The sequence below is a fragment of the Spinacia oleracea genome, chromosome 6 (genome assembly GCF_020520425.1).
Source record: "Spinacia oleracea cultivar Varoflay chromosome 6, BTI_SOV_V1, whole genome shotgun sequence".
NCBI classification, from domain to species: domain Eukaryota; kingdom Viridiplantae; phylum Streptophyta; class Magnoliopsida; order Caryophyllales; family Amaranthaceae; genus Spinacia; species Spinacia oleracea.
Window position 1 is genome coordinate 133,753,092 of NC_079492.1, and position 26,710 is coordinate 133,779,801.

Sequence of the window (26,710 nt, forward strand, 5' to 3'; positions counted from 1 at the left end):
AATGTGAAAATCATACTCCGTAATATTTAATCTTGCTTTAAGTAACATATTACATAAATTCTAGAAAACCAAAATTAACACAACAATTATTCTCATCATATATTTTCAAATCAGTGTTAGTATATTATTTTAGATTCTCGTCATAATACGTGGAATCAAAATACTTTTCATCATATATGTTCTATTACTCCCTCCGTCCCGGAATACTCGCACCGTTTTGACTTTTCGCACTATTCACATAATTCACTTTAACCCTATTTTATTTCTAGTATATAAATACAAAAATAAGTATATAATATATTGTTGGCTTCATCTTAATATATATTTTCAAAATATCAATATTTCATAAGTTTTTGTAATATGTAATTAAAGATATTGATGGTAAAAGTTGTTGTAGGGGGTTGTTTTTCCCGCATCGTGGTTTTGTTTTCCCCTACGTGTTTTGTAGATTTTGAATTTCGAAGGAGTCGCTACCAAACAATATTTAAGGGTCCGGTTTGGAAAGATCAAAATTGGCTCCTGTGGATAAGACATTGAATCTCAGAAACCGAATGGGTGAGATTCGGGCACGGGAACGAACCGCTTATTTGGCAAGCTTTAAAAGTACATTCGAATTCAAGACAAGGATTGTTTTCGAGAAATCCTAATGATGACACTAAGTTGGTTGGAGCATGCATATTAGAACATAGAAATTGCTACTTTTATGTGGTCACTTTGCTTTAAAGTTAATTAAAGGAACCTAAGGCCGGTTTGTCCAAGAATTATCTTTGTTAAGCGTGATGTAACCTTTTGTATGTTGTAGAATTTAGAATGTGAGGTGATGAAAGCAATAAACATGTAAAGCATCATCACAAGAAATAGAGGAATTATTGAAATGCGTACAAAACCACATCACCTTAAAAAGGTGAGTAAGGAATGCGAAATTGAAATTGCAAAAATAAAGGTGCGATATTGAAAGTGCGTTATTGACAGTGCGATATTGAAAGTGCGATATTGAAATTGCGTATTGAAAGTGCGACATTGAAATTGTATTATTGTACTTGAGATCCGAACGCCAAACAACTACTTAGTAGTAATACGGCATAAGTAAATTTTACTCTAAACTTTACTTTTTTTACTAATATATTATAAATAAAATATTAATATGTGAAATGTTATTAACATAATTTTTAATGAATATTTTCAAAATATAATTTCTTTTTTATTTTGAGAGATTCAAAATATAAATTCTTAATTATAGATAATTAAAAAAAACAATGGTAAAATGTAGGTATTTTTTTGGTAATTAGTAAAATATAGTTGTTGACAAGCGTGAAAATCAAAACAATGCATATATTATGAAATGGAGAAGAAGTATATTTTCCATTCCATTGATAGTATTTCCTGAACATCTTTAGATCACAACAATGTAAGACGTTGCTTGTAGTTCTCTTTATACAAGAAAAACATACGGAAGATGAACAATTTTACTCGAAAAGGAAACAACACACAATATAACATAAGGTAGATCATGACTTTTGCAATAATAATCCAAAAATAAAAACAAAAACTCGTATGCTAAACTTGGAACATCGACACATCGTTCATGCCACACACTAGTTTGAACCTCATGACTCCTGTATAAAATCTGGACACAGCTTTACGGACAGCTTGACCTTAAAAGAGCATGTAAACTTGCAAGTGAAACTGTGAAATACTACTATACTAGTCACAGTTTTGTACACATATCAACTTTCAGCAGTTCTCTTACCCTAAAACGTAAAACTTCAATCCTTCCTTGAATCAATTGGGACTGTCAGTAATCAGCTGTGATAAAGTGTAGTCCAATAGCTGAAATGTTGGGAATTTGAATTGATTCTTATTCCCTTTAAAAAATAAAATTATATAAAGGTACAACACATTCTCAACTGAAATTTTACTCTTGCATATCTTCGAGTATCCAACATTTGGTCTAGATTTTACAAATCCAACTATATTTACCACATTCTCCAATCACAGGCCGTTTTAGATAAGGAGTAGAATTAAGGAGCCTTAAATGTTGAACTGCGATTCCCACTAGCCGGGAAAGCTTGACGTCTTTTACCTTGGGGAAGCAAGTCTTCATCGTTACTGCTTCTACCACTAGCAGCGCTTTTTTTCTTCCCAAAGCGATTATTATTATCACCAGTTTTCGCTTCTTTCTTTGCAGCTTCCCCAAACTTCACCTCTTTCCTAGCAGCTTCATAATCAAATGGCTTAAACTGCAAGCTACCTGTTTCTTCAGACATGTGTTCTTGTTTGCTGCTACCTTGGTTCTCATTTACGGGTTGCAAACATTTCTGAAAACTGGAGGATAAATCTGAAAGAGAAATTGGCTCATTATCCTCATCTTCATCCTCGTCCTCATCCTCATCCAGAACCACCACCTCTGGTTGATAAGCTACTTGATCATCATTTCTGCCATCATGATTTTGATCTTGACCTAAACTATCAGCTGGTTCTTCATCATCACTGGAATCACTATCCAGCAATATAATATCATTTAACTTGGTGTTTGACCCTGATGCAACAGGGTGCTCGTCAGAGGGTGTAACTTCGGTAGTTCTATTTGATTCTTCAGATGCCTGGATCGACTGTTGATCACCATCCAACAATATTACATCTTCTGATATGCTGCCCAAATCTGGTTCATATGAGGGGTCCCCAATAATCTGAGCATTAGATATTCTGTTTGCCTCTGAAGATTGGTTACTGGCTTGTTTCAACTCTTGTTCGCTAGAAGAAAATGAGTAGAACGGAAGATTGACAGACGACTTAATCTGCTCCAATTTGTCCTCATCCTGCAATCAAATAAGTATTCTGAAGATGGAAACAAGCGGCAATGGCCCAAGTGAACAAGTGGTAAAACTTATTGTGTGACTTAAGCAATCCAACTATACAAACGCAAAAAATTTACCAATCGCAAGGGAGTACAAGAAGGTAGAGTATAGATAGCCATGGGATTGTACACCCACATCCGTAAGGATACCAACAAAAAAGGATACCTTTTCCAAAGGAAAAAGATTACAGAAGGGTACAAGTCTACAAGACAAATGGAGCACATAAAAAACAAACATGCACATCATTATACTGCAACCATCTGATGATTTTAGTTCACAATATCATCTACACAACATACCTTTTTAAGATCAATTTTCTTTTTGGAGGCAGAATTTCCAAGAAGTGCCCCGAAAGCACGACCCGGCTTCTTTAACAGCTGGACAGTAGTTTCAGCGACCTGAAAGAAAGAAAGAAAAAGTAAATTCTTCACAACAAGCACACAAGGGAGAAGAAATTGATTATGCAACTTCATATACAATCTTCCCAAAGGGCATGACACTTACATTTTTCTGACTAGAAAAAGCCAGCTGTTCTCTCTGAGACTCGAGAGTAACACTACCATTAGTGTCCTTTGTCATAATCCCGTTCTGGCGAATATCTTTTACCAACACCCCACATCTATCCTTGCTTAGGTTTGGATCATGGCCAGTGAGCTTCAAACCTTCATCTTTCAACTGCACATGAACTGGTGCATGTTTATAATGGCTACCATCAGAACCTTCAATGTTATTGTCACTTGCAGTCTGAGCCTCAGAGGGCTCAGAGATGTCAGTTCCTGCATTATTCAATTCAGGTGCCTGAAATGAAACATGATGTCACAAAATATGACAAGAAAAACTTCAGAGTTCAGGTACACTGAATTTTAAACAGGACCAGTTTCATCTAAAGCTCCTCAGAAACAGCAACCTCATTCAAAATTAATCATAGCTACCATGTTCAACAAAGCGATAGCTATTGTCAGACCGGGATACCAGTCACAAAGCACCTCCACCACCCCAAAATAATAAAAAAAAAAACTGCTTCCCACTAATGTACAAAGGAAAATATCACGCCCATCTGCATAATAGAGCAGAGTTTCCTAATTACATGAAGAATACCAAAATTCAGGCTAACCATTTTGAAAGCTAAGGCCCACACGTTTAGTAAATTATTGTACATGCTTGGCTAAATTAAACACAAAACTGTCACTCACGAACTTCAGAGAGTAAACCCACAATAGTTCAATGCTTCAAGCACTATGCAAATTCAGTGAAACATTTTCATGAAGTTAAGAACAAAAAAATAGCTAAATTAGTTGCAGAAAGTTGCAAGTCAGTAGAACATTTAGTTCTAAGCTTTAAAAGACAATCACAAACACACAAACAGACACTCATTAATAATTTGCCAAAGATGTACATTCCCATCTAATCTTCCACTAATAAGACCTCACCATCTGAATTCGAGCCTCTTTCAATTGTTGAACTACTGCTTCAAAAGAAGAAGAATTCTGAACTGAATGCCTGATGATGTTGACCACAGAACCAAGATTGCGCTCCACATAAGGGTGCTTAGATTTAACCAAATGTCGTAATTTGCTAGTAGTCAAAGGCATCTGCTTGGCTTTTCCATGAAAAAATTTAAGAAGACCAAGTCACAAATATTTCAAGCATAATAGTTACCCATACACAAATTGAGCAGATTGGTAAATATCAAAGTGTGCTTTCAAATACCTATTTCCAAGAGTACTTTATTAGGCAATATATAACCAGTGCTTTCATCCTCTGCCCGGGCAATGGCATCCCTCCACTCACAAAGACCCTGCAAATAGATATCCAATTTGAATTAATACATTACAAGAGGTTGAAATGCTTTTGGTATATTAGCAGCTCTTAACTAGGAAAGAGATAACATTCATTACAACTAAAAAAGGTGCTTTCTGGATGAAAAGGTGCCTAAATGCATGGGTATAAAAATAAAAAAATAAAAATTCACATTGGTTCATGCAGGGAAGTGCAGCAACAGGGAACATAATTTGCCTCTGGGATTCTTTTTTTATAATTTCAGATACAGGTTAAAGAGCAAGATATTGATTGGTAAGATGGTACAGCGTATCTTTTCACAGGACACCAAAAGGAGGAATGATTACATGGCCTAGATCTTTCAGATTGGTGCCTTCAGCGAAACATATCTCGACTGATTCACTAAGCTTATCGTTTTGATGGGTAATTCATTTTAGTGCATGGTGAAAGCCCTTCAGAAATTATATTTCACACCTAGAAAACCGTACAGATCAAACTCCTAAGAATTTTTCTTAAATGCACTTATTTAGGATTAGATTGTCCTAGAAATGACATCAAATTAGGATTAGATTGTCCTAGAAATGACATCAAATTACTATGCTACTCATACTTACGGCGGCAATGGAGAGCTGCTGAGCATTTAGATTAGCTGCCTGCACACTGTTCATCAACATATACAATAATTAAGCCACCAAAAATCAAATTGTGCAAAATTTATAGCTGGACCAGTAAGATCTGACAATATGCATGTTCTTAAGTTCAAACTTCAAAACTACAAGAGACTGACCCGTATATGTAAAGATATGAAGTTTCTGTTAACAGCTCCTTCTCATAAAGTTGCATGCATAGGTCGTAACTGCGCGTGTAAACCTGCAAAATTATAGCATGAAGACCACAAAAGCACGAGAAAATATTTTTACACAAGATTTAACTATATGACAGCAGACCCAAAAGAGGGACAAGTTTGTATCGAGAAACAAATTGCATAATAATTAAGAATCCCTGAGACCGACCTTCCAACTAACAGAATCCACACACCCTGATTTAACTATTCTAGAAAATTAATAAAAAATCATATAGACATTAGAAAACAAAGAAAGTTAGAAATTGGACAGGCCATAATTGGTAAATAGCAAGATAAATAGCACATTATGTACAGGTAGAAGTATTCGGTAAAGTAGGAGTTCTCAATTTGCGGTTTACTTTTCTTTGTATAAAATGACACATAGGGGCGTGTACTTTCTGATGTATACAGTAGCACAAGATAGGATAGTTAATATTATGAAGATTAGTTGGACATGCTCCTCTTATTAGCATATTATCATAAAGTATACGCACCATAATCTACATTTACCCGTACACCACAAAAGTAGGTTGAATAATCAAGTGTTATCTCTGGCGCTCAATCTACTCTTAACCAAATACCCACTAAAAGAGACTAAAAAATGACGTGAAGCTCTTGTTCCAACTTGAAATCCATCACAGAGAGTGCTGACTAATACAACTGAAGATCCACAACTACAAATTCTATGTAAGAAAGCATGTTTTAACTAATTGGAAGACCATTACAGAGTAACCTCCATCAGATTAAGTTGACTATGTAAGATTGCATGTTTTAACTATATCAAAGAACAACTTCCCGATTTAAAATACAGCAGCTGTAGACCAGAAGTCAATGCAGGTTGGGAAATGCAGATCATTCTAAACACCGCCAACAAACATATGGTTAACACCATAGAAAAAAAACGCGGATGCGGTCCGCCTTCGAGGTAACGGTCACGTTGTCGCGGAAACCGCTTGTAACGGGTGAATAGAACGGATAGCGGCTGACGCGGTGTGATTTTTTTGAAAAAATTTACATTAGCATGTCTAAGCCTAATTATTACATTTTATGTCCAAAAAGTATTATATTTTGTTAACAAACAAGCACTCGAAATATCATGTTTCATAAACCACATAACTAATTACAAAAAAAAAAAAAATTGGTCAATTTGTGTAAAAGAACGGTGTCACGGGAAAAAAAGACGTCTAACGCGGCGAGTCAGCATTACATAACGGACGACGCGGGGAGAAAGACGTGATTTTTGTCGCACCATTATGTAACGGGGTTTCGCGTAACAGAAAATCCAAAACAGGTTACAGAACGGCCGTTAGTAACTGAACGGCGGAGTTTTAATTCCATGGTTAAGAACTAAGACTGTGGAGTATACCACTAACTTTATACAACCCCAAAAGTTAATGAACTACATATGTCCTGGCTAATACCTCTACAACACGACGTACCTCTGAAATAAGCGCTTTAGAGTTTTCAGGATCAGGACTTTCTGAAAGCAGCCTGATTCTCATTAGATCATATATATATAATAAGTAGTGGGTGTCTTCTCTGGCATACCTGTGACAAATAATGAAAGAAGAAAGATGTATAAAGAATCAGTTTGAGTACAAGAAAGCTAAAGAATCAAGATAAAAGAGAAAAGCAATATAATATAAGCAAATCAGCTGACGCACCAATTTTCATTTACACAATAAGAAATATGCACCCAAAACGTTAGGAGAAATATAAATTTTGCTACCTATTTGGGATCTACATAATGCTACCTGAAATTTTGAGAAGAAAAGGTTGCCTCTCTGCACCCAGGAAAGTTTTTTTTGGTTTGATAAGTTCTCCATCCATGATAGGAATAACAAACTAACAAAGACTAAAATCATTGCTAAATGAAATAATTTTAAGGTGCTAGCATCTATGTGTCTGAAAATTGCTAGGAGTCTGGCACCTCAAGGAAGTTCCACGAACAACAAGTCTCTGAGTCTTTTAGACATTCTACTATTCTAGTAACTGAAACATGTTGGTGTCCTCTAAATAAACCGAACAAATAAAAATTAAAGTTAAAAAAATACAAGAATAGTTCTAATACGGTTGTGGGCTTGCTATGGCAATCTCTTATTAGTATAAACTAATTGATAAAGACAACTCCATTAACAAAAGTGTGCAAAGTTGATACTTCCACATAACTTTTAGTCCAAATCTTTGAAGGAAGAATGAAATCAGGGAATCAAAAGAAATCATTGTTTTTTTGGCAAATAAATTGATTTTATTAACCAAAAGAGGTAAAAGAAAGATCATAGTCAACAAAATCACAACATCACTGTAGCCTGTGTATTTTTTTGCAAAAACGATCAGTATGAAACTTTGAACATACTCCTACAACTTTTGTTCACATTATACATACTTGGGTATAATGTGTATACTTTCTTAGTTGGGTATATTTTGTTTAGACCAACCATACTAAGGTATAGTTCTGTAAACCCATAGTTCGGTGTTATTCTAAATCAAATTTTTCCTCGTAACTTTGCTTCCTTCTTGGGGATTGTCCTTGCTTTTAAATTTTTTCAGCTGTTAATAAATACAAATATTACATGAAAAGAGAAGAAAAAAGACAAAACCTATACAATTTAGGTTTTCCATCTTCGATTTAGGCAATTATTTAAATTGAAACCTTTTAGCTGTTAATTGACAGAGAAAGCAAATAGTTAATTACACTAACCCCCCACTGGATCTGCAAAATAGTCTTTTAACAAACTCACGAACATATCTTATGACGATTGTCTAATCCTAAATGATATGTTAACAATGGGACTAATCCTGGGAAATTCCCACCAACTAAATCAATAAGTCAATCTATTCCATTAAGAGTTTTCCCTAAAATTATATGCCATTCATTTGAACTAAAAGCTTCTGCTACAATTTGAGTTAGAAAAAAGAAACAATAACCTCCATCGCAAAAAATAAAGGCACACGGTGTGATTGTTTGATTTTTGGTGCCTAATATTGCACTTGAAATCACATAATTCCTAGATTAAATAGTATTTAGTACTTATCATCAGATCATATTATAGTGATTGGTTACATTTCTGGTGCTTTTTAACAACAAAAGTAAGGACCTACTTCTTCCGTTTACTTTTAGTTGCCATTTCGACATTTACCTATTCACATAGACACATACTCTATACTTCAGAAAAAACAGAATCATGTGAGATCTTGTTAGGTCATCTCAAATGTATACTTTCAAAATATCAACTTTTATAATTTTTGCATTTTAATAATGAAGGATGTTAAATGGTAGAAATTATGCATTTGCAAACATGACAATTGAAACGTTGCAACTAAAAATAAAAGGAGGAAGGAAGTATATTGCACTTGAAACTCACATAATCCCAAGATAAGACAGTAGTTATCATCGGATCACATATTGTTATTGGTTAATATTTTGGTGCCTGTAACTATATAAGAAACAAGTGTATTTCACAACTCGGATAAAGAAACTGAGGGGATAATACTTAAACAAATAACTAATACCAAGCTATATGTATTGCTCAGATTGAAGTATAAACTGCATTTTCTCAGAATTTTAAAGGACAAATTGCACAATATTCAGCATGTACCTAACCATCTCACGAGGAAGTGGACGCAACCTCCAATCAGCATTCTGGTATCTGCATGAGGTTAAGAAATCATCCAGCTCATGTTAACCTTCAAATGGAAATTTGTTTTTATGTAACTAAGGTCAACAAGGTTTGAAGTAAATTACTGTTTATTTGCAGTAACTCCGCAAAAATGCTGAAGAAGATGTTCCAGACTAAATCTCTCCATTTGCAACACTCTTGAAGCCTAAAATTAAGTCAAAACCATGTGGGCATTAAACAATACAAGAAACCAAAAAAGTGTGAAGGTAATTGATGTCTCACATGCATTTTACACTACAGAAATGCATTTGAAACAGGAAGAAGCTGATTGCAGGAAAAAAATGAAAACAGCATATCAATTTTGTGGCGGAGACGTAATATGTTGGATATTGCACATTTTCCCAGAACATTTCTCTTTTGTTCACAGCACGTCATCCAGAAACCAATTCCCCCTCCCCCCCTAACAGATAACAGGAGAATCTTAATTTTTTTATTCAATCAAAAAAAGATTAAGACATAAAACCCACACATTATCTCTCCGGTTATCTTTTTCAGTGATTACACAACACGAACCGACAAAAAATTTCATATCAAAGAATTGTTTATGTTTCTCAAAAAAAGATAAAGGAACTGTTTTACGTTTTCACTTAAAAATCAATATCAACACTTGTATCTATAAACATAAGCCCTTCATCCACGCAAATTCAAAGGGGTATTAAATTCGACACTAATACTGTCACTCAAAAAGCAAGAAGCATTAAAGAGGGCACAAGTCCGACTACAACCAAAACAATTATTAAAGTAGTTCACATAATTACTGATGCCAAGATAGAAGTACAAGGGGTGATTAAATTGTTCCTAGAACATTAGCAAACAGGAAGCAAACTATAGCAGCTCAGAGGTTTCCTACTCTCGTCAGAAATTGATGAAGTACTTTCAGAAGCTGTCAATTTATATTTAGAGGGCATGATATTCAGCCCTAATTTTGCTCAGGGTGATTCTTGAATGATGGGCTGAACCACAAAAATACTAATATCTGCAGCATACCTGTCCTGTGTCAAATAAATTGCATACGTAAATGCCAAAGTCTCTCTGAAGCCATGCAATATCCCTGTCTGCTCCATGCATAACCTACCAATTCCATTGATCCACCACTGATTAGGCTTACATATAATAGAACAGTCATCCATCATGAAATGCCGGATCACTAAAATTCAGGAAAACAACATAGGAGATCGTTGAAGGTAGAGATGAATGTGAAAACATACCTTTTTCTTTGAAGGATCCTTGAAGATTTCCCTCAGATATGGACCAATATGAATTCTCAATTTCAAAGTGTCAACAACAAAATCTTCAGTTCTGGTAGATATTTGCATTAAGCAAGTTAGCCCTTGAAAAGACCGGTACTGATTGTGCTCCAAATCAACCTAAAGTACAAATATGTTAAATAAACCGAGCATGGCATTTGACAAGTAAGTTATGTACAATAACACGAGAGCGTAAAGTCATAAACCAACGACACAATTTTTCTAAAATTAAAAATTTTGAAGCCAGGAAACCAATGCAAAAACACAGATAAAAGAAGCACACATTTCAATTAGCAAGAGAGCACCTTAAATACTCCTATAACCGTCCATCCTTATTGTTTTTACCTAGCTAAGTCTTCTCACTATGCGTTCAGGTGAAAATATGAACAGAGGGGCAAGGAGGAAAACAGAGAGGGAGAGAGGAAAAAAGATAGTGATTAACGCAAAGATCAGGAAGTAAAGGATGTTTGATGAATGGAATAATTTTACTATTTTCTAATGATTTTAGTTAGTCATTTAATTTAGGCCCTTAAGAGAGTTGATGACCAGATGAACTTGTCTAATGCCACGATGTAATCCCTACGTTCCACAATACTCGCAACACTTGTGTTTGTGCGTAGTTTTAGGAAGATTAGTGCTACAGATCAGCAAAGAAATCATCACGTGACTGTCCTCAAAAGAATAGCAAGCTTGAAATGAAAGCATTCATAGACATCAAGGAGTGAACAAGCTTGACAATAATACATGCCATCTCACAGAGAAGGTCCTCAATCAAGGTATCACAATTTAGACTCTTAAGGAAATTTTCAATGGTTAACCTTATACTACCTCCTTTTGAGTTTTTCCCATTTGCTTTCATTCTTTTATTCCAATGAAAATTTTCTCGTTCACCCTATGTACCAAACAACATGGGTCCACTTAATCTATATAATAATACTCGGTCTCTAATCAACTTTCTCTTTCCTATCCAAAAAGCAAAAACTGGGAACCACTTTCACTCACTCTCTAATTTCCCAGGGTTATGTTGCTACAGTAACACGACATAACTCAAACAAATAGAGAGGTGCTTTAAATTAATTCACAAAGTACTCCCAGAATCTCAGTGTTTCAAATATTCACAAGGTACTTTGAATAATATTTCAATCAGGATTCTTCCCTTTTTTTACTATCGGGAGAGCTCAAAGTAATGAACAAATACGCATGCAGCCAGTTGTTTTACGCTAACTCACTAAGCACACTACGGCTCTAAGTGCACTGCGAGAACAGCTAATTATGCGTCAACAAACAGGTTTAAAACATTTTTAAATTCTCTGTCAGGAAAATGACAGTTTGAACCAGTTTCCTTTGTGTCGCCTAAGATAGCGGTTTTGACATAAGCCAATTTTAGGCTGCAAAATAGTAAGCAATACGAACAGTGTTTTGTCAACCAAAGAAAACGGTTAAGGGCAAAAAAAATCTTTGAGAGGCAAAAGATGCTGATTCAGCTTATCATGTTCTCTTTGGTCAAGCAAAGAAAACAAAAGAGAACATTTCTGAGCAGCACACTACTTCTCATTTTCTTTCCTGGGTAAGGGGAATTTTATTACTTTATTGCATATTGATAAGTGTATAATATTGGTAAGGTGGAACACTTCTGGACTAAATTAACATAATTAGGTAGCGAAACGCATTCCACGTACCCGTTCTAAATATTAAAGGCATTAGAGCAAATCAGGTAACACTGATTTAGTCATTAGAGCAAAATAGATTTTGCTGAACCGTCTAAAGAGGCTTGCCACTTCTTGCAGTAGTGACATTTGTAAAAACAATCAACTTTAAACAGAAAAACATCTTAGAAAAACCAGGGGAGTCTGCTAAGAAGAAAACAAATACTAGAGCAACCACAGGTACTGTGCAGAAACATATACTTACAGCAATTTCATTTGCACTCCGTAGTTTAGCAGCTAACTCCTTTAAATCCTTAACTTCTTCTACCATTTTAAATGGAGTAGATTCCAGTGGTGGCGGCTTCATTGGCTCAACACTCTCAACATCACAATCCACGAAGTCCTGAACTGATAGCTTTTCCTACAAATCCAGGAAAACAAATAAAGATTGCTTAACATTTATCAATCAGTTTTTCATAGATAAGAAAGAGTTCTATGTAAAGGGAGACCAAGGCGCTGTCACATCAATACAAAAATGATGGCTAGAACTGAAATATACCATGTCCCTAGGGCATTCACAAGTATCCCACTATTAGAAAGATATCTATAAATAAAATACACCAATTTCTCAATCCACAGACTCATGCAGATCACAATCATCAAGCTTCACATCTTTAGCACCTACTACCTAATTACTAAAAACAACAAATCTACACTTATCAATTTCACAAACAAAATATGCACATTAGATCAAGATACCTTTTTCTATAACTTCCACCAACCCAAGAACACCTAAAACAAAGAGCAACTAGGGTGAAAAGAAAATTCCCAAATACACTTTCAGCCCCCTCACCCACCCCCCCCCCCTCCACACAAACACACACTATAGACAAAATTCAGGCCCTCAAACAAAAGAGTCAAGCAAGATTATCTTTGAAACTTATAACTGAAAACATGATGAAGTGCTTGACTCGGTGTACAAGATCCTCAAGAAATAGAACTTCAAACCTACCCTTAACAGGGGAAAGAATTAGCTTCCACATTTCTACAGTCCACTTGTCTTTTAGCCTCCTCTTCTTCCTAATACTTCTTTCACTTTGCAAGATTGAATCCAACTAATTCCAAATACATAAACTAGTTCGAAAAAAACAGCAGTTACTGCACCAAGGACTACATTATGCTATGCAAGGTCTAATTACTTCATTGAATGGGATCATCCCGTCACACCAACGAAAAACAAAGAAACATGCGCCTTGAAGAGCATGCGTATCCTCCAAGTGGTCTTGGTACGAGAGATATAATTAAACAATTGTTGTTGATACAAACAAGATTATATAATAAGAGAATGTGTAAAACACAATCCCGCACCTTTTGCTCTATCCCACAAGCCTTTGTAAAGCTACTTAATTTTAGAAACCCAGAGCTTTGCTTTTAAGGAGATAAAAAAGAGGAGAGCCAGAGTACACTGTAAGGAGAGAGCCAACCACACACTCAAAATCACCGGCTTCACCCACTAAAATCAACACTATCTTTTCAAATTGATTCAACAGGTTAACGCATTGTCATTTTCCCCTTCTCATTTCATAAAAAGCCTTGTAACTTGAGAAGTTTACACTCAATTCTTTGACAATATACAAACCTAATAACATGAGATGCACTAAGCTTTTTTGGCATAGTAATAATCAGAGTAACACATGCCTTCTTATTAGCAATTGATTTTTCCATCCTACATTTTATATTTCTAGTGTAGTTTCTACCTGTTTTCCTATCCTCTACACATTTATTCTTCAGACTTTCCATGTCATTGATGAAAACCAACCCCAGATCTCAGTTTATTTCACTCCTTTTCAAACTATAATTATTTTCCCTACCCCTTTTAAGCAAGATCATTCAGTAGCTAAGAGACCTCGGAAAAAATATGCAATTTAAGATTAAAAATAAGGAATTTCATCATACCAATCAATCTACTGATAGAGAGACCAATTTCTTGGAAAGATTCAGTAGCTAAGATTGTATGAAAAAGCGCGCAACTATTCACAACTTCACCCAATAAAAAAGGAACATCAAATATCTACATAGCACCTTATTCAAAATACTTCACAACTACACTTTTTGAGATAGGTGAATTTGGCATAATGCCCTGCCTTCTTCTTTTGCTTCCTTTCTTCCTCTGTCTAAGTTCATTTCCATTGTCGTACAAGAAAACACCGCCCAAGTTGAACTAAGCCAACAGTGAGCATCATGGATAAACAAAGGAAAGTACACCAAAACGGAAAATAAAGCAGAAACACTAAAGGCTTGAAACTCACCAGTGGGTGAATGAACTTTGAGTCGTCCTCACTCTTCTCAAGCCAGACGTGCTGGAATGGCGTATTCGAGTTATTAACCAATATGTTGTACTCCTCCTGTGGCCTCCTGATCGTCGATATATGAAATGGGATCTTCTGCTTCGGTCCTTCCGTCTTCTTATCTCTCTCCACTACTCGCACCGTCGGGGATAGCACAGTTTCTTCTTTCTCCCTCGTTCCACCAATACCAAGACCCTTTTTCTTCTTCCCACAAACCAACTGAAACCCATTCTCATCAATCATAGGTTTAGCCCTAGCCCCTTCTTCTTCAGCTTTTCGCAACCTCGAAAATTCGTCCACAGACACATCAAACTTCTCAATTACTTCATCATTAACATTCACAAGCCAATCATAAGCTTCATCATCAACATCTTGGGGAAACTCCATCTCTTTCCCACCCCACAACTGCTTCGCCGAATTAATTTGCTGAAGCATCGACTGAGACTTCGCACCAATTTCATCAATTGGACCTTTAAACTCGTCGAAATTGTAGTAGAAGTGGAAGTCCTTCTCCGACGGAAAAACCCTAGACGAGCCTGAAATTTTCGAAATCGACGAAGAAATTGTACCGTTCGACAGGGCTATTAAAGACTCCGATTTCTGCTTCACTGCGTCAGTGGTCTCCGACTGCAAAGGATCAATGTCCATGTTCATCGAATTTGTTAATTAGGTTAAATTTGGGAGCGATTTCAGATGATTCAAAGAGTTTGAATCCCCATGAAAGATAGATTAGGGTTTAGGGTTAGGGTTTTAGAGTCGCCGAGGAGGGTGTGAAACTCAAGAAAGGTGGAGCTGAGTGAAAAGTGCGCGCGAATGTGGTCGTTACTCTCCGACAAAGCTTAAAATGGGAGGAAAAATATAACCGCACTATTTTTCACACTAAATTTTTCGGTTTTTTATTTTGTTAAGTGGTTGATTTGGGTGACATGTGTTTATTGTATAAGAAGTTGAAATTCTTGGAAATGAAAATCTATAATGTAGTTTGGCTTGGCAAGTGAATTATAAGTTTAAAAGGATAAAGGTTATGTTTGTACACTTTTACAGACCAATAAATGCAACAATTGATTTCACGTACGTTTATATGTTTAAAAGGATAAAGGTTATGTTTGTACACTTTTACAGACCAATAAGTGCAACAATTGATTTCACGTGGGACGTTTATATGGATGTCAATGAGCCGATACGTTGGTGAACCGTTCGAGAACAAGCCCGGTCAAAGCTCGGTCAAAGCTCGTTCAATAAATAAATAAATAAGCTTGAACAAAAAATTTAAGCTCGTTTAATAAATGATACTAGCTCGAACAGCCTAGTGTTCGGCTCGTTTAGGCTCGCGAACAATTCGTTCATGTTCGTTTCCAAGCTCGTTCGTGTTCGTTTATAAGCTCGTTTAAAAGCTTGTTCAAGCTCGTTTATATTAAATTTCAAAAAAAAAAAATATGACAAATTTTTCTTTATAAGTAAATATAAGTTGCATTTATTTTGTTAGATTTTGATTTTTAGGAGATTATAATTTATAAACTAGTATTAGTTAGTATACCGTGCTAACTTTTTATTTGGGTATGGTTATGTTTTTATAATTTTTTTAAATAATATTTCATTTATTAATATGATCATTTAAATTCGATCTTGCTTGTTTATTAAGGCTTGTTTGTTAAAAGCTCGTTTGTTAAGGCTCATTTGTTAATAGCTCGGCTCGGCTCGAGCTTGAACTTAAACAAGCTACTCGTGAGCTAAGCTCGAACAACGAAAAACTTAAATGAGCCAAGCTCGAACAACGAAAAACTTAAATGAGCCAAGCTCGAACAGGGAAAATGAAAGCTCGGTTAAGCTCGGCTCGAGCTTGAACTCGGAAATTTCTTATCAAGCCTAGTTCGAACAGCCAAATACTCGGCTCGGCTCGGCTCGTTGACATCCCTAGACGTTTAGATGGTGCGACGTATAACGAGTAATCGTTATTGATAATCCTTCTAAAATTTATTAATAATCTCATCTATTCATTGCAAATATCTATGTTTATTAGTAATCTAATTTACCTTCAAAAAAAATTAATAATCTAATTTATTACTAATTGGTAAGGGTGGTAATTAATCTCATCTTTAACTCATGGAGTATGTGTATTGTTAACAATCTTAATTGATCGGAAATCTTATTATATATTTACCGAGAAAAACACCAAGTTACTTTCAAATAATAGCCCACTTTCTAAGGCAAACCTAGCTTAAATCACTTCATCTCTCCTCCCCTTTGGCCTAGTTGAATTTGGTATATATACGAATTAAATCATTTTATTTTGTTTTTGGTCTAAGTAATTTTAAATCTGGATAGGTTTTCTTTTGTCAATGAATAATTTAAATATTAATCTTTGATATATTTAACAGCTTGATCATGCTTGCATGTGCATTTTGGCTAATATTTCCAGATTGTCAATTCAGCAAATTTGCTTTGTTTAGCTTCATTTATGTTTAAAACTTTAGCAGTGTTTTATGTTGTCGTGATGCATTAAGTTTTTCTCTGTAACTTAATTCCTTTTATGATCTGGTGCCAAAAAGGGGTAAGATAAGGCGAGCTAGGCTTAGATCAAGGTAGTGTTTGGGGGAAAATCTCATAATGATTCTATGCAATTTACTATGTTTGCAAGGTGTGATGATCAAAGCACAAAAACAAAAATAACACAACAACTAGATCAAAAAGTAAAAACAACGACAATAGATAAAGTATGTACTGTATTGCGAAATGAGTATAATGACAATTAATATAAATCAACAATAAAGATAAGAAACGCAATAAGAACTTTGATCTAGCAATTAAATTGTCTATAACTGTTGGTCAAAATTGTCAAAAGTGAATAAAGCTTAAGTTAAATTATAATATTGAATCTCAAAAGTGCTTAATAAATTTTTAGCAATTCTACAAAAATTTCTTATTTATATCACAACTCTAGGTTTTATGTATGTCGCTTAGGTTGTCTAACATTCTGTCATTGCATGACTATAGAAGTCTTCCTTTTTTTTTACAAATGAGCCACAAGGGCAATAAATTACAAATGATGGCGGAGGGGTTCGAACCTTAATTGAGGCAGATCTATTAATATTATGTTCTTTGTTGATATATTTTTCTCATAGTTTCATTTTATTGAATTCATGTGATTATTATTAGTTTTGCTTATTTTATGATGATTGTATTCTTTTTCCTTGTATATTTTTTGGTTGACTTGCCATGTCACCTTTCTTTGTTTGACGTTTTGCTACACAAACGAGGCTAAATTGCAGCGTAACACGTAAATTCAAAAGTAAATATTACTTTTGTATATAGTTTTTCATTTAGTTTTTGTGTGCTCAATCTTTCTTTTTGTTTGTCTTGTTTTCATAATTAGAAAAGGGGAGATAATTATTCTCTTATTCTTTGATGATGTATAAACACAGGACTCTATTCTCTATTTTAAGTTCATGTGCAAGTCTTAGATGAAATACATAGATATGAATGATAAAGATATTAGACGTTCAAATTACAACAAATCAAGCATCACAAAGAATGTAGTATCTTAGTGGGAACACAAAGCTGAAGAACCAAAACTGGAACATGTCAAGTGCGACTTCATAGATGGTTTATGTGGGAGAATCAAGAAGTATATGAGCATAACCATCTTGAGGAAGAGTAAAAGTCAATAAAATTAGGAGTTAATTTTCATAAATTTTGTAAGTAAAAGTAGTAGGGAATCTGCTTGTCACAAGGTCATTTTAGAACTTAAGCTATATTCTCTTCACCTTATTCTTATTACTTATAGACCATAAAAAAATAAGACAAGGCTAGAAAAAAACAGACCACAATAGGACATTAATTTTTTCGGTTTTTTCATGAAATGCCCCTGAGGTTTGCAATAATGCACCAAATACCCCTGCGCGTTTCAAAATTCATAAAATACCCCTATTTTTTCCAACTGTTCATAAAATACACTTGGACTTAACGTCCGTTAGTCCTCCGTTAGTAGGAATTTACGTTTTTACCCTTATGTGACTTAAATCCCATTCATCTGCATACTTTCTCTCTCCCACTCAACCCACCCAAACTTTCTCTCTCCTCCCACTGAACCAACACCACTCCTCACCCCGTCACCATCTTCGCCCCCGCTACCGTCGCCAACCTCGGCCAGGGTTTGACTTTCTCTGTTGCACCGTCGATGGCATCGGTGACCCGGTCAACTCTCTATCTCCTCCATTGGCGTTGTCGACGAGTGAGATTTCATCAAGGTGAGAGGCATTGATTAACGGGAGGAGAAGACGGCGGGAGGAGTTGATCCCAGAGCGGAGGAGAGAGAATTACAAAAAATCGGGTTGGCGGAGGAAGAGGAGCTGCCACCATCGTTGGGCGGAGATGACGGAGGAGGGACAACACCAGAAACGTCTGTTGTTGGCGTGGTCATGGTGGGTGAATTCGGCGGCGATTTCGGTGGGAGAAATTAGGGTTTTGAGAGCGGTTTGATCTTGTTCGATCTTCTTGTGGTTGTTGTTGGTGGAGGGGGAGGTGATTGACAGATTGAGCTTGGGTTTCTTGGGGGTATGGGCGCCATTTTCAGGGGAGGGGAGAGAATCGGAAGCCATGGGAGGTGGGAGAAGAGAGAAATATGCTTGAAAGCCGCTCAATTTTTGTGAGGTATTGTGTGATGATGGAGTAACTACATTTGGGTTGAAAGGTATTGAATAATGGGAAGAGTTGATAGTTATCTAAATTCTAAAACAACAAATTAAGTATCAAGTATGGAACTATCAAGTTTTGAACATTAGAGATCTAAGACTGTGAAGTACGAGATCTGAAGGCAAGGGTTTAGGTGAATAGTCAGAATTAGCGGGGGTTCCACAAATGGACTGGGAAAGTGTGAAAACAACAATACAGGGCAGGCATTGTTGACTTTGTTTCTAACCCAATTATGCTACCAAGAACCTTACTTTTATGGCACATTGCATCTCAAATTCCTGAACATCATTATATCATGTCTCTGAACAACACTCTGAAGATCAGTCATCAGTTAAAGCTCTATTGTAAAGCTGGTGACATAAACACGATTCAGCTGCAAAGAGATTATCAAATGAAGGTTAAAGGCGGAATATTTAAAGTTATTACTTTGGTTTGCTGTTGGAATTGGGACTGCAAAACTAATTTGCGTTCTATTGGTGTAGTTCTTTCTTAAGGGTGGAAATGGCTCAAGCAAGGTAACCAAGAATGTGATGCATTGTAGTACAAGAGTGATTGTAAATGTTCATTGCAAGGGTATTATTACCGGCTTACTTTGAATTTTCAAGAGCTTTTATAGACTTTCAAATGTATATGGCAATGGCAATATAATCAGAGTTTTTGTAAAGCTACTCTGCAAATTAATCGGCTTTTTATGGAATATAATTCATATTTATTGCTGGAAATTTGTTACAAACTGCTCTACTTCATTGCTAGGAAAATTAGAAATTCAAACTAGCCGTTGGATTCAAATTCTGCAGTTTTAAAGGAATTTTGGGTATATGATGCAAAGAACTTTATAAATAGGTGTATATTATGCAATAACTTTATATGTAGGTGTATTTTATGAATTATAAACATGACTTAACGGAGTACTAACGGAAAGTCATAATAGGGGTATTTGGTTAACAGTTTGGAAAAAATAGGTGTATTCTATGAATTTTGAAACGCGCAGGGGTATTTGGTGCATTATTGCAAACCTCAGGGGCATTTCATGAAAAAACCGTAATTTTTTTTTATTAACCTTACTCTTATTACTTTTACTTCTTTTTACCATATTCTTAATAATGACAATAATAAATAATAATATTAATAATATAATATTAATATTAATAAAATAAATTATTATTATTTTAATAACAACAACAATCATAGAATACTAGACTAGAAAATAGAAAAATCTAACAAGACCAAGCCTTAATAGAGTCAAAGTACTTTCCCCATTTTACTCGCCTACAGTCCTTTTATTTATAAGGTTTTATCTTTGGCTTATCTATGTTCGTTAATCATGATTCTCACATAATTTTTGTTGATCATCATGAGCAACCCAAACTACCCAAAGTTTTTAGAGTATTCACCAAATGACCACAAAATTACTACTAGTAAATAAATAAAAATGAATAATTATATATTGGTGCCGGAAAGGACCATGACATGCTACTAAATCAAGAGGGGAAAGCCTAGTCTTCTTTGATGATTTAATATTGTAGTTTTAGGAGGATTTTGTGCATTAATGTGCCCTCCACATGAAATTAGATCCACATGTTGATTTGAATTCTTGGATTGATTAACCCTAAATTATGGGTATGAATAAGAGAAGTTTTCTAAAGATGGAAATTTTTATGGACCATCTACGGAGTATATTGCAAAATCTCATATGAGCCAAATTCACTTACTTCCTGTGTTTTTTAAAAAACAATTGTACTATTTCATCAAAACAACTTGAATGGACCAGGTTCACCAAAAATAAATATAACTAACTACGTACTGTCATATATATCATGTGAAATTAAAAAATGCGCGACCCATTTCTCATCCAGCTCATTCTCACACATTTTCAGATAGTCATCTATTACATTATACTAAAACAGACACCAGGAATGACACGTGACATTTTCTAGTGGATAATTTTTCCGCTAATTTTTTTTCTATTTTTTTCATTTATTTGTTTCAATAAATTTTTTTGGAAAAGATTCAGTATATTTGACTAAAAACTTTATTATACTTTTGAAAATCTGCCAAAATATTTTGTGCTCCATACTACTTTATTTCGAACAATTATTTGTTACTCAAATATTTTATAAAAAAATGTCAAATATATCAGTGGGTGCACAAGACCTTATCTAGTTCTTTACATATAATAATATATGGAGTAGTAACGTTACTAAAGATATAGTGACCTTATTTATTCGCATCTTATGTTTTATTAGAATAACTATATCAAAATGAGTAACTGTAACAAAAAAATATGGGGACTATAAATGTGAGAGTGATAGGTTGTCGTACACCCGTCAAAAATAAAATCCTAACGAAACCTCCTAACAATGTAGTAGGGTAAGCAGGGTCGAATCCACAGAGAGATGGCTATTTAAATCTAGCTTTCAAGGTATGGCGAAACTAACAATGTCACGAAATTTAGGATTCAATGTTTAAACTAAAATAAATAGAAAAATAAACTAAAATATCTAGGGCAACGGTTCACCATATTCATAGTTCAGAATCAATCAAAACATCATCAACAACTCAAATATTCAAATTATCTAGAGCACAAGTTAATCCTACGGTCGGGTCTTAACACTCTCAATTCAACATATGCAGTACGATCGCTAACATAATCAGAATTGCTAGTTGTAGGTAAGCCTCTAAAATTCGATCTTTCGATTCTAAATCCTATTAGCATGATTTAATCAAACAATTGATCAGATTGCAAAGATTAACAATATAAACCTAATCAACTAGAAATATCAATGAATAATCAAACCATCAACAATAATAATAAGGATTCATAATATAAACATGGATTTCCAAACCCTAGAAAGCGAACTACTCAATCATGAAACGAACAATGAAAATCAATTCTAAGAATGAAAACATAATTAAAAGCAATAAATAAAATAAAGAGAAAAATCAATTATACCTCAAAGAATTACATTGATGGAGTATGTAGAAAAACTAGGGTTCATGAAGAAGAAAAGAGAGAAAAAGAACGTGAATTCGAAATCTAGGGAATTGAAACCTTAGGGAAAATAAAGCATGAGGGATAAAAGCATTCCCTTGAAGTATTTATATGCTTCTCAAATTCTAAACAAAATAGGAAAAAATAACAATTACATAAGCTAAGATTTAATTGGACGATCACGAAGACCAAAACACGCGCGGAAATCACTTGGGCGCAGAAACCAGCGGGCCCGCTGGTTGGTCGCTGGTTTTCGCGCCCAAGGAGGAGAGTTGGGCCTGCGTTTTGGGCCGTAGGCGAATCGGATAGTCGAGCCATCTTGTTTATGTCATAACTCTTGTTCTACAATGCCTATAAGGACGTGTGACCTGTCGTTGGAAAGCTCTTGAAGTCTACTTTCTAGCCCAATCAAATTCGTCTCATTCCGACATGTAGAACTTGAGATATCATCAAAAGAGTGAACGCTTGTCCGTTTTGATGCTTAGAAAAATAGCGTTTAGCTTCGTTGTTGACTCAAAATTATCCCTAGAGACATGCAATGATCCTCGAGTCAACATTCCATCCGTTCATCATCCAAATCAACTCATAACACTCCGAAAGCATCCAAATGACCGTAAAATCACCTGAAACATTAAGAAAACACAAACGGGGCGTAATAGAGTACGACAACGATAACTTATGCAAATGTGATCCTAAATGCAACTAAAATGATATAAATGCCTATTAATGCAACCTAAATGCGCCTAAAATACCCTATACAAATATGACTCATCAGAGAGTAACTATAACAATAAAAAGGAGGTAATCATAACCATAAAAGATTACTATAAATTTGAAATAGTAATTATAACGGGAAAAAATAATTATATAATAACCATAGAAGAACTATAACAAAAAGATACTAATTATAACAAAACAACAGTAACTATAACAAAAACACGTACGACTTTTTCCGATTTGATCTTTTCTCCCCTTGGTGGGTTCCCTCAAAAAAAAAAAAAAAAAAAAAAAAAAAAAAAAAAAAAACTATAACAAGAAACGAATAACTATACTAATAAAAGAATAATTATAAAATACGGATATTTCATGAAATGCCCTCGAGTTTTTCCATAATTCACCAAACGCCCATCAAGTTTCAATAATTCATAAAATACCCCTCACAATTCGTACAAATACCCAACATACCCTTACTAATAACGGACCGTTAGTCTGCCGTTAGCCAAGTTTTCAATTCACCCAAATGCCCCTATTCTAAAACTTATTTCACCAAATGCCCCTATTGTGAAACTTTTTTCACCAAATGCCCCAAACTTAAATATAGCTATTTTGATGTTTCAGCGACTAGTTTTTGTGTTTGAAAGGTAGTTGTTGGTCACGGTCGACTATAAAAGCCCCTTTGCTGAATGGTTCTTGTAAGTTAGATGTTATTTTGATTTGCTTTGCTAATTTCATAAGATTTTTGTCATGAGTTTTCTTTCAAAATCATCATCCACACCCAATGAGTCCACATATATATTAGAGTACCTACCAAATTTTGTTATTGTGGTAGGAAATTTGTCATTCGAAGCTCTAATACAACACTCAATCCACAAAGGTTGTACTACAAGTGTGATCCTTGAAACAATCTGAGATGGTGAAAGGGAGTAGTTGAGCAAAAAAACAAGGGGCAACAACACGAAGGACAATGCGGGGGAAGCTTAGACGAATGAGAAAGTATTGAAAACAGGCGAAACAGTAAGATGCAAGAAGAATTGAAGCAAATGAAGAAGAAGCTAAAACAACAACAAAAAGTAGTCAAAGTTGTAATACAAATGGGGATATTGATGTTTGTAATTTTACTGTTTGTAATCACGAAGTAAACACAAGTAATGAGAAACAAATTCACATTTCATAAATAATTGATGTTGCATAATCTGCACAAAATACCAAAGTGGGAAGCATTTCTGTTTTTAGCTTCACTTACAAAACATCTTTGCACCAACTACATTTAATGTTATTTTCTACTCAACGAATATGTGCAAGATCAAAACAGATGTGCAAAAAACTACCCCAAAAAGCATTAGCAGCTATCCAGAAGAGCTTGTGGAACACCACTTCAACCTCCATTCCTACCACAATAACAAAATTTGTTAGGTACCCTAATATATGTGGAATGATTGGGTGTGGAAGATGATTTTGAAAGAAAACTCATGACACAAATCTTATGAAATTAGCAAAGTAAAGTAAAATAACATCTAAAATACAAGAACCATTCAGCAAAGGGGTTTTTATAGCCAACCATGACCAAGAACCACTTTTGAAACACAAAAACTAGCCGTCTGAACATCTGAATAGCTATATTTAAATTTGGAGAATTTGGTGAAATAAGTTTCCTAATAGGGGCATTTGGTGAAATAAGTTTCAGAATAGGGGCATTTGGGTGAATTGGAAACTTGTCTAACGGCGGACTAACGGCCCGTTATTAATAAGGGTATGTTGGGTATTTGTACGAATTGTGAGGGGTATTTTATGAATTATTGAAACTTGATGGGCGTTTGGTGAATTATGGCAAAACTCGAGGGCATTTCATGAAATTTCCGTATAAAATAATTCTTATTTTTCTAGTTTTTCAACTTTAATACACACTATGCTGACACTTGAGTCAGAATGCTAATGTTTTCATATAAGCTATTGAATCTCTCATCAACTTAGGTATAGCTAAATTTTATATTTATCAATATAAGAAAATATACCAAATATAACTACAACAATCATATATACAAATATTATTTTGACCCAAATTGTCTTCTTTCGCAAGTCCCCCTCTCTATCCTTGTCCTCTTCCCTTTTCATTCTCATTAAGTCATTATCTTCATTCCCCAAATAATCTTCTTCTTTCTTAAAATTTAACTTTTCTAACTCTTCGCTTCTTGATGATATTTACGGTATAGCAAATGTAACGATGAAATAGTAACTGTTAAAATTATATAGTCATCCTAAAATCATATAAGCACTGCTTGAATGATGATATAATCCCTACTAAAATCATATACTAAATGTGTGAAACATATAATTACTGTTAAAAATAATAAAATTAACATAAACGAAAAACTAATTTATTTTCAATAATTCTAATAAAAATATTTCATATAGTGATCACATAAGTAATATAGTCATTGTTTAAAGTTTATATATTCAACGGAGTATGAAATTAATAAATCATATATGGAGTCGTCATTATCTGAATCATATAGTTACTGAAAAATTTATATAATCATTAAACAATAAAACATTTTCAATTAGACAAAAACATACTGTAATAAAATAGCTACCTAAATCATATACTCCTTAGTTACTATATAAATTATATAGTCATTTTTAGACCTGATCAAAAGGCGGGCCGGGCCGAGGCATAAAAAGCTGCCCATTATGTCGGGCCGGGCCGAGCCAAAATTCGGGCCGATTTTAGTGCCCAAAACCCGCTATTTCTGACAAAAAATAGTGGGCTTTTCGGGCCGGGCCAAATTTATAACTAAATTTGTTGTTTTACGTTTCCCAAAGTCTGCAAATTTTTTAAAAGTCTGGATCGGGCCGGGCCAAAAAATTCGCCCAAAGCCCGGTAATTTTCGGGCTGGTCCATCGTTGATCAGCTCTAGTCATTTTACAACTCATGTACCCACAATTTTAATTATAGTAACTATCAATATCATATAGTACCTGCTTAAATAATATAATCGATCATTATTTGAATTATACACGTACTATTGAATTTTATATTCACTATATCGATTCTCAATAGTTATAATTTTTGTACTAAGTTACCGTAAAACTCATGTAGTTATTAATATCAAACATTTTCAAAAAATTAAAAAATACAGCTACATATTATTATAATGAAGTAGCAACCTTATAAATCGTATAGTTATCTATACTAATATATTAAAAGGCGTTGTGGAAAATGTATATGTGTCACGTAGTACTCTCCTCACGCCACATCATCCACTCACCAAGTATTATGTAATGGACAACCAAAAATCAATACAATGAGGTTCGAACACCAAACCTCAAGTGTGGATGATAATTCTCATTACCATCTTAACCAACTACCAATTGTGGTTCATATCTTCACATTAATTTATAAATAAATGTTCACATGAAATCTAAAACAAATAAATTTTTAAATGACTTTTTAATTTCTATGGACTATTTTGAAAAGAAGAAAAATTAAAGCATTATGACAACCATGAAGAAACATGATGTCATAAGTCTCATAAGAATCAACTATAGGATTGCCTTACATAGCTGTATATATATCTAATTTGGTGTTTATAAATTTGACGCACTTAGTTCCACGAGAAAACAAATTATACACATTGTAAGATGATATGATTGAAAACTTACTTGCCATGATAAATGACTTAGCGTGTCTGTATAGTTGATGAACTTAACGGATATTTTTCATTCTATAGAAGACAAGTATTTTGGTCAAATATTGAGCTCAAGAAAAATCTAAAACTTTAGTTATTCAATGGAGCATCCGGGGCATCGCCTGGGCCACACACTAGTTATTATTTAAATCATGTAGTCATTCTAAATCTCGGTAAAACACGATTCAATAATAATGAAATTTACACTCAAATATAGT

The 26,710-nt window shown here is 34.5% G+C and overlaps 1 protein-coding gene across 1 annotated transcript; it reads right to left on the minus strand.

Moving 5' to 3' along the window:
* Nucleotides 1–1,752: 1,752 nt before the first annotated feature.
* LOC110785341 (protein RRP6-like 2) lies at nucleotides 1,753–15,235 on the minus strand. Its single transcript, XM_021989779.2, has 14 exons — nucleotides 14,364–15,235; nucleotides 12,320–12,475; nucleotides 10,370–10,528; nucleotides 10,149–10,232; nucleotides 9,227–9,306; nucleotides 9,081–9,131; nucleotides 6,921–7,029; nucleotides 5,425–5,507; nucleotides 5,252–5,297; nucleotides 4,569–4,656; nucleotides 4,289–4,458; nucleotides 3,363–3,656; nucleotides 3,158–3,256; nucleotides 1,753–2,819 (listed from the first exon to the last, which is right to left on the minus strand). The coding sequence occupies exons 1-14, from the start codon at nucleotides 15,054–15,056 to the stop codon at nucleotides 2,022–2,024; spliced, it is 2,910 nt and encodes a 969-aa protein (XP_021845471.1). The 5' UTR covers nucleotides 15,057–15,235; the 3' UTR covers nucleotides 1,753–2,021.
* Nucleotides 15,236–26,710: the final 11,475 nt, after the last annotated feature.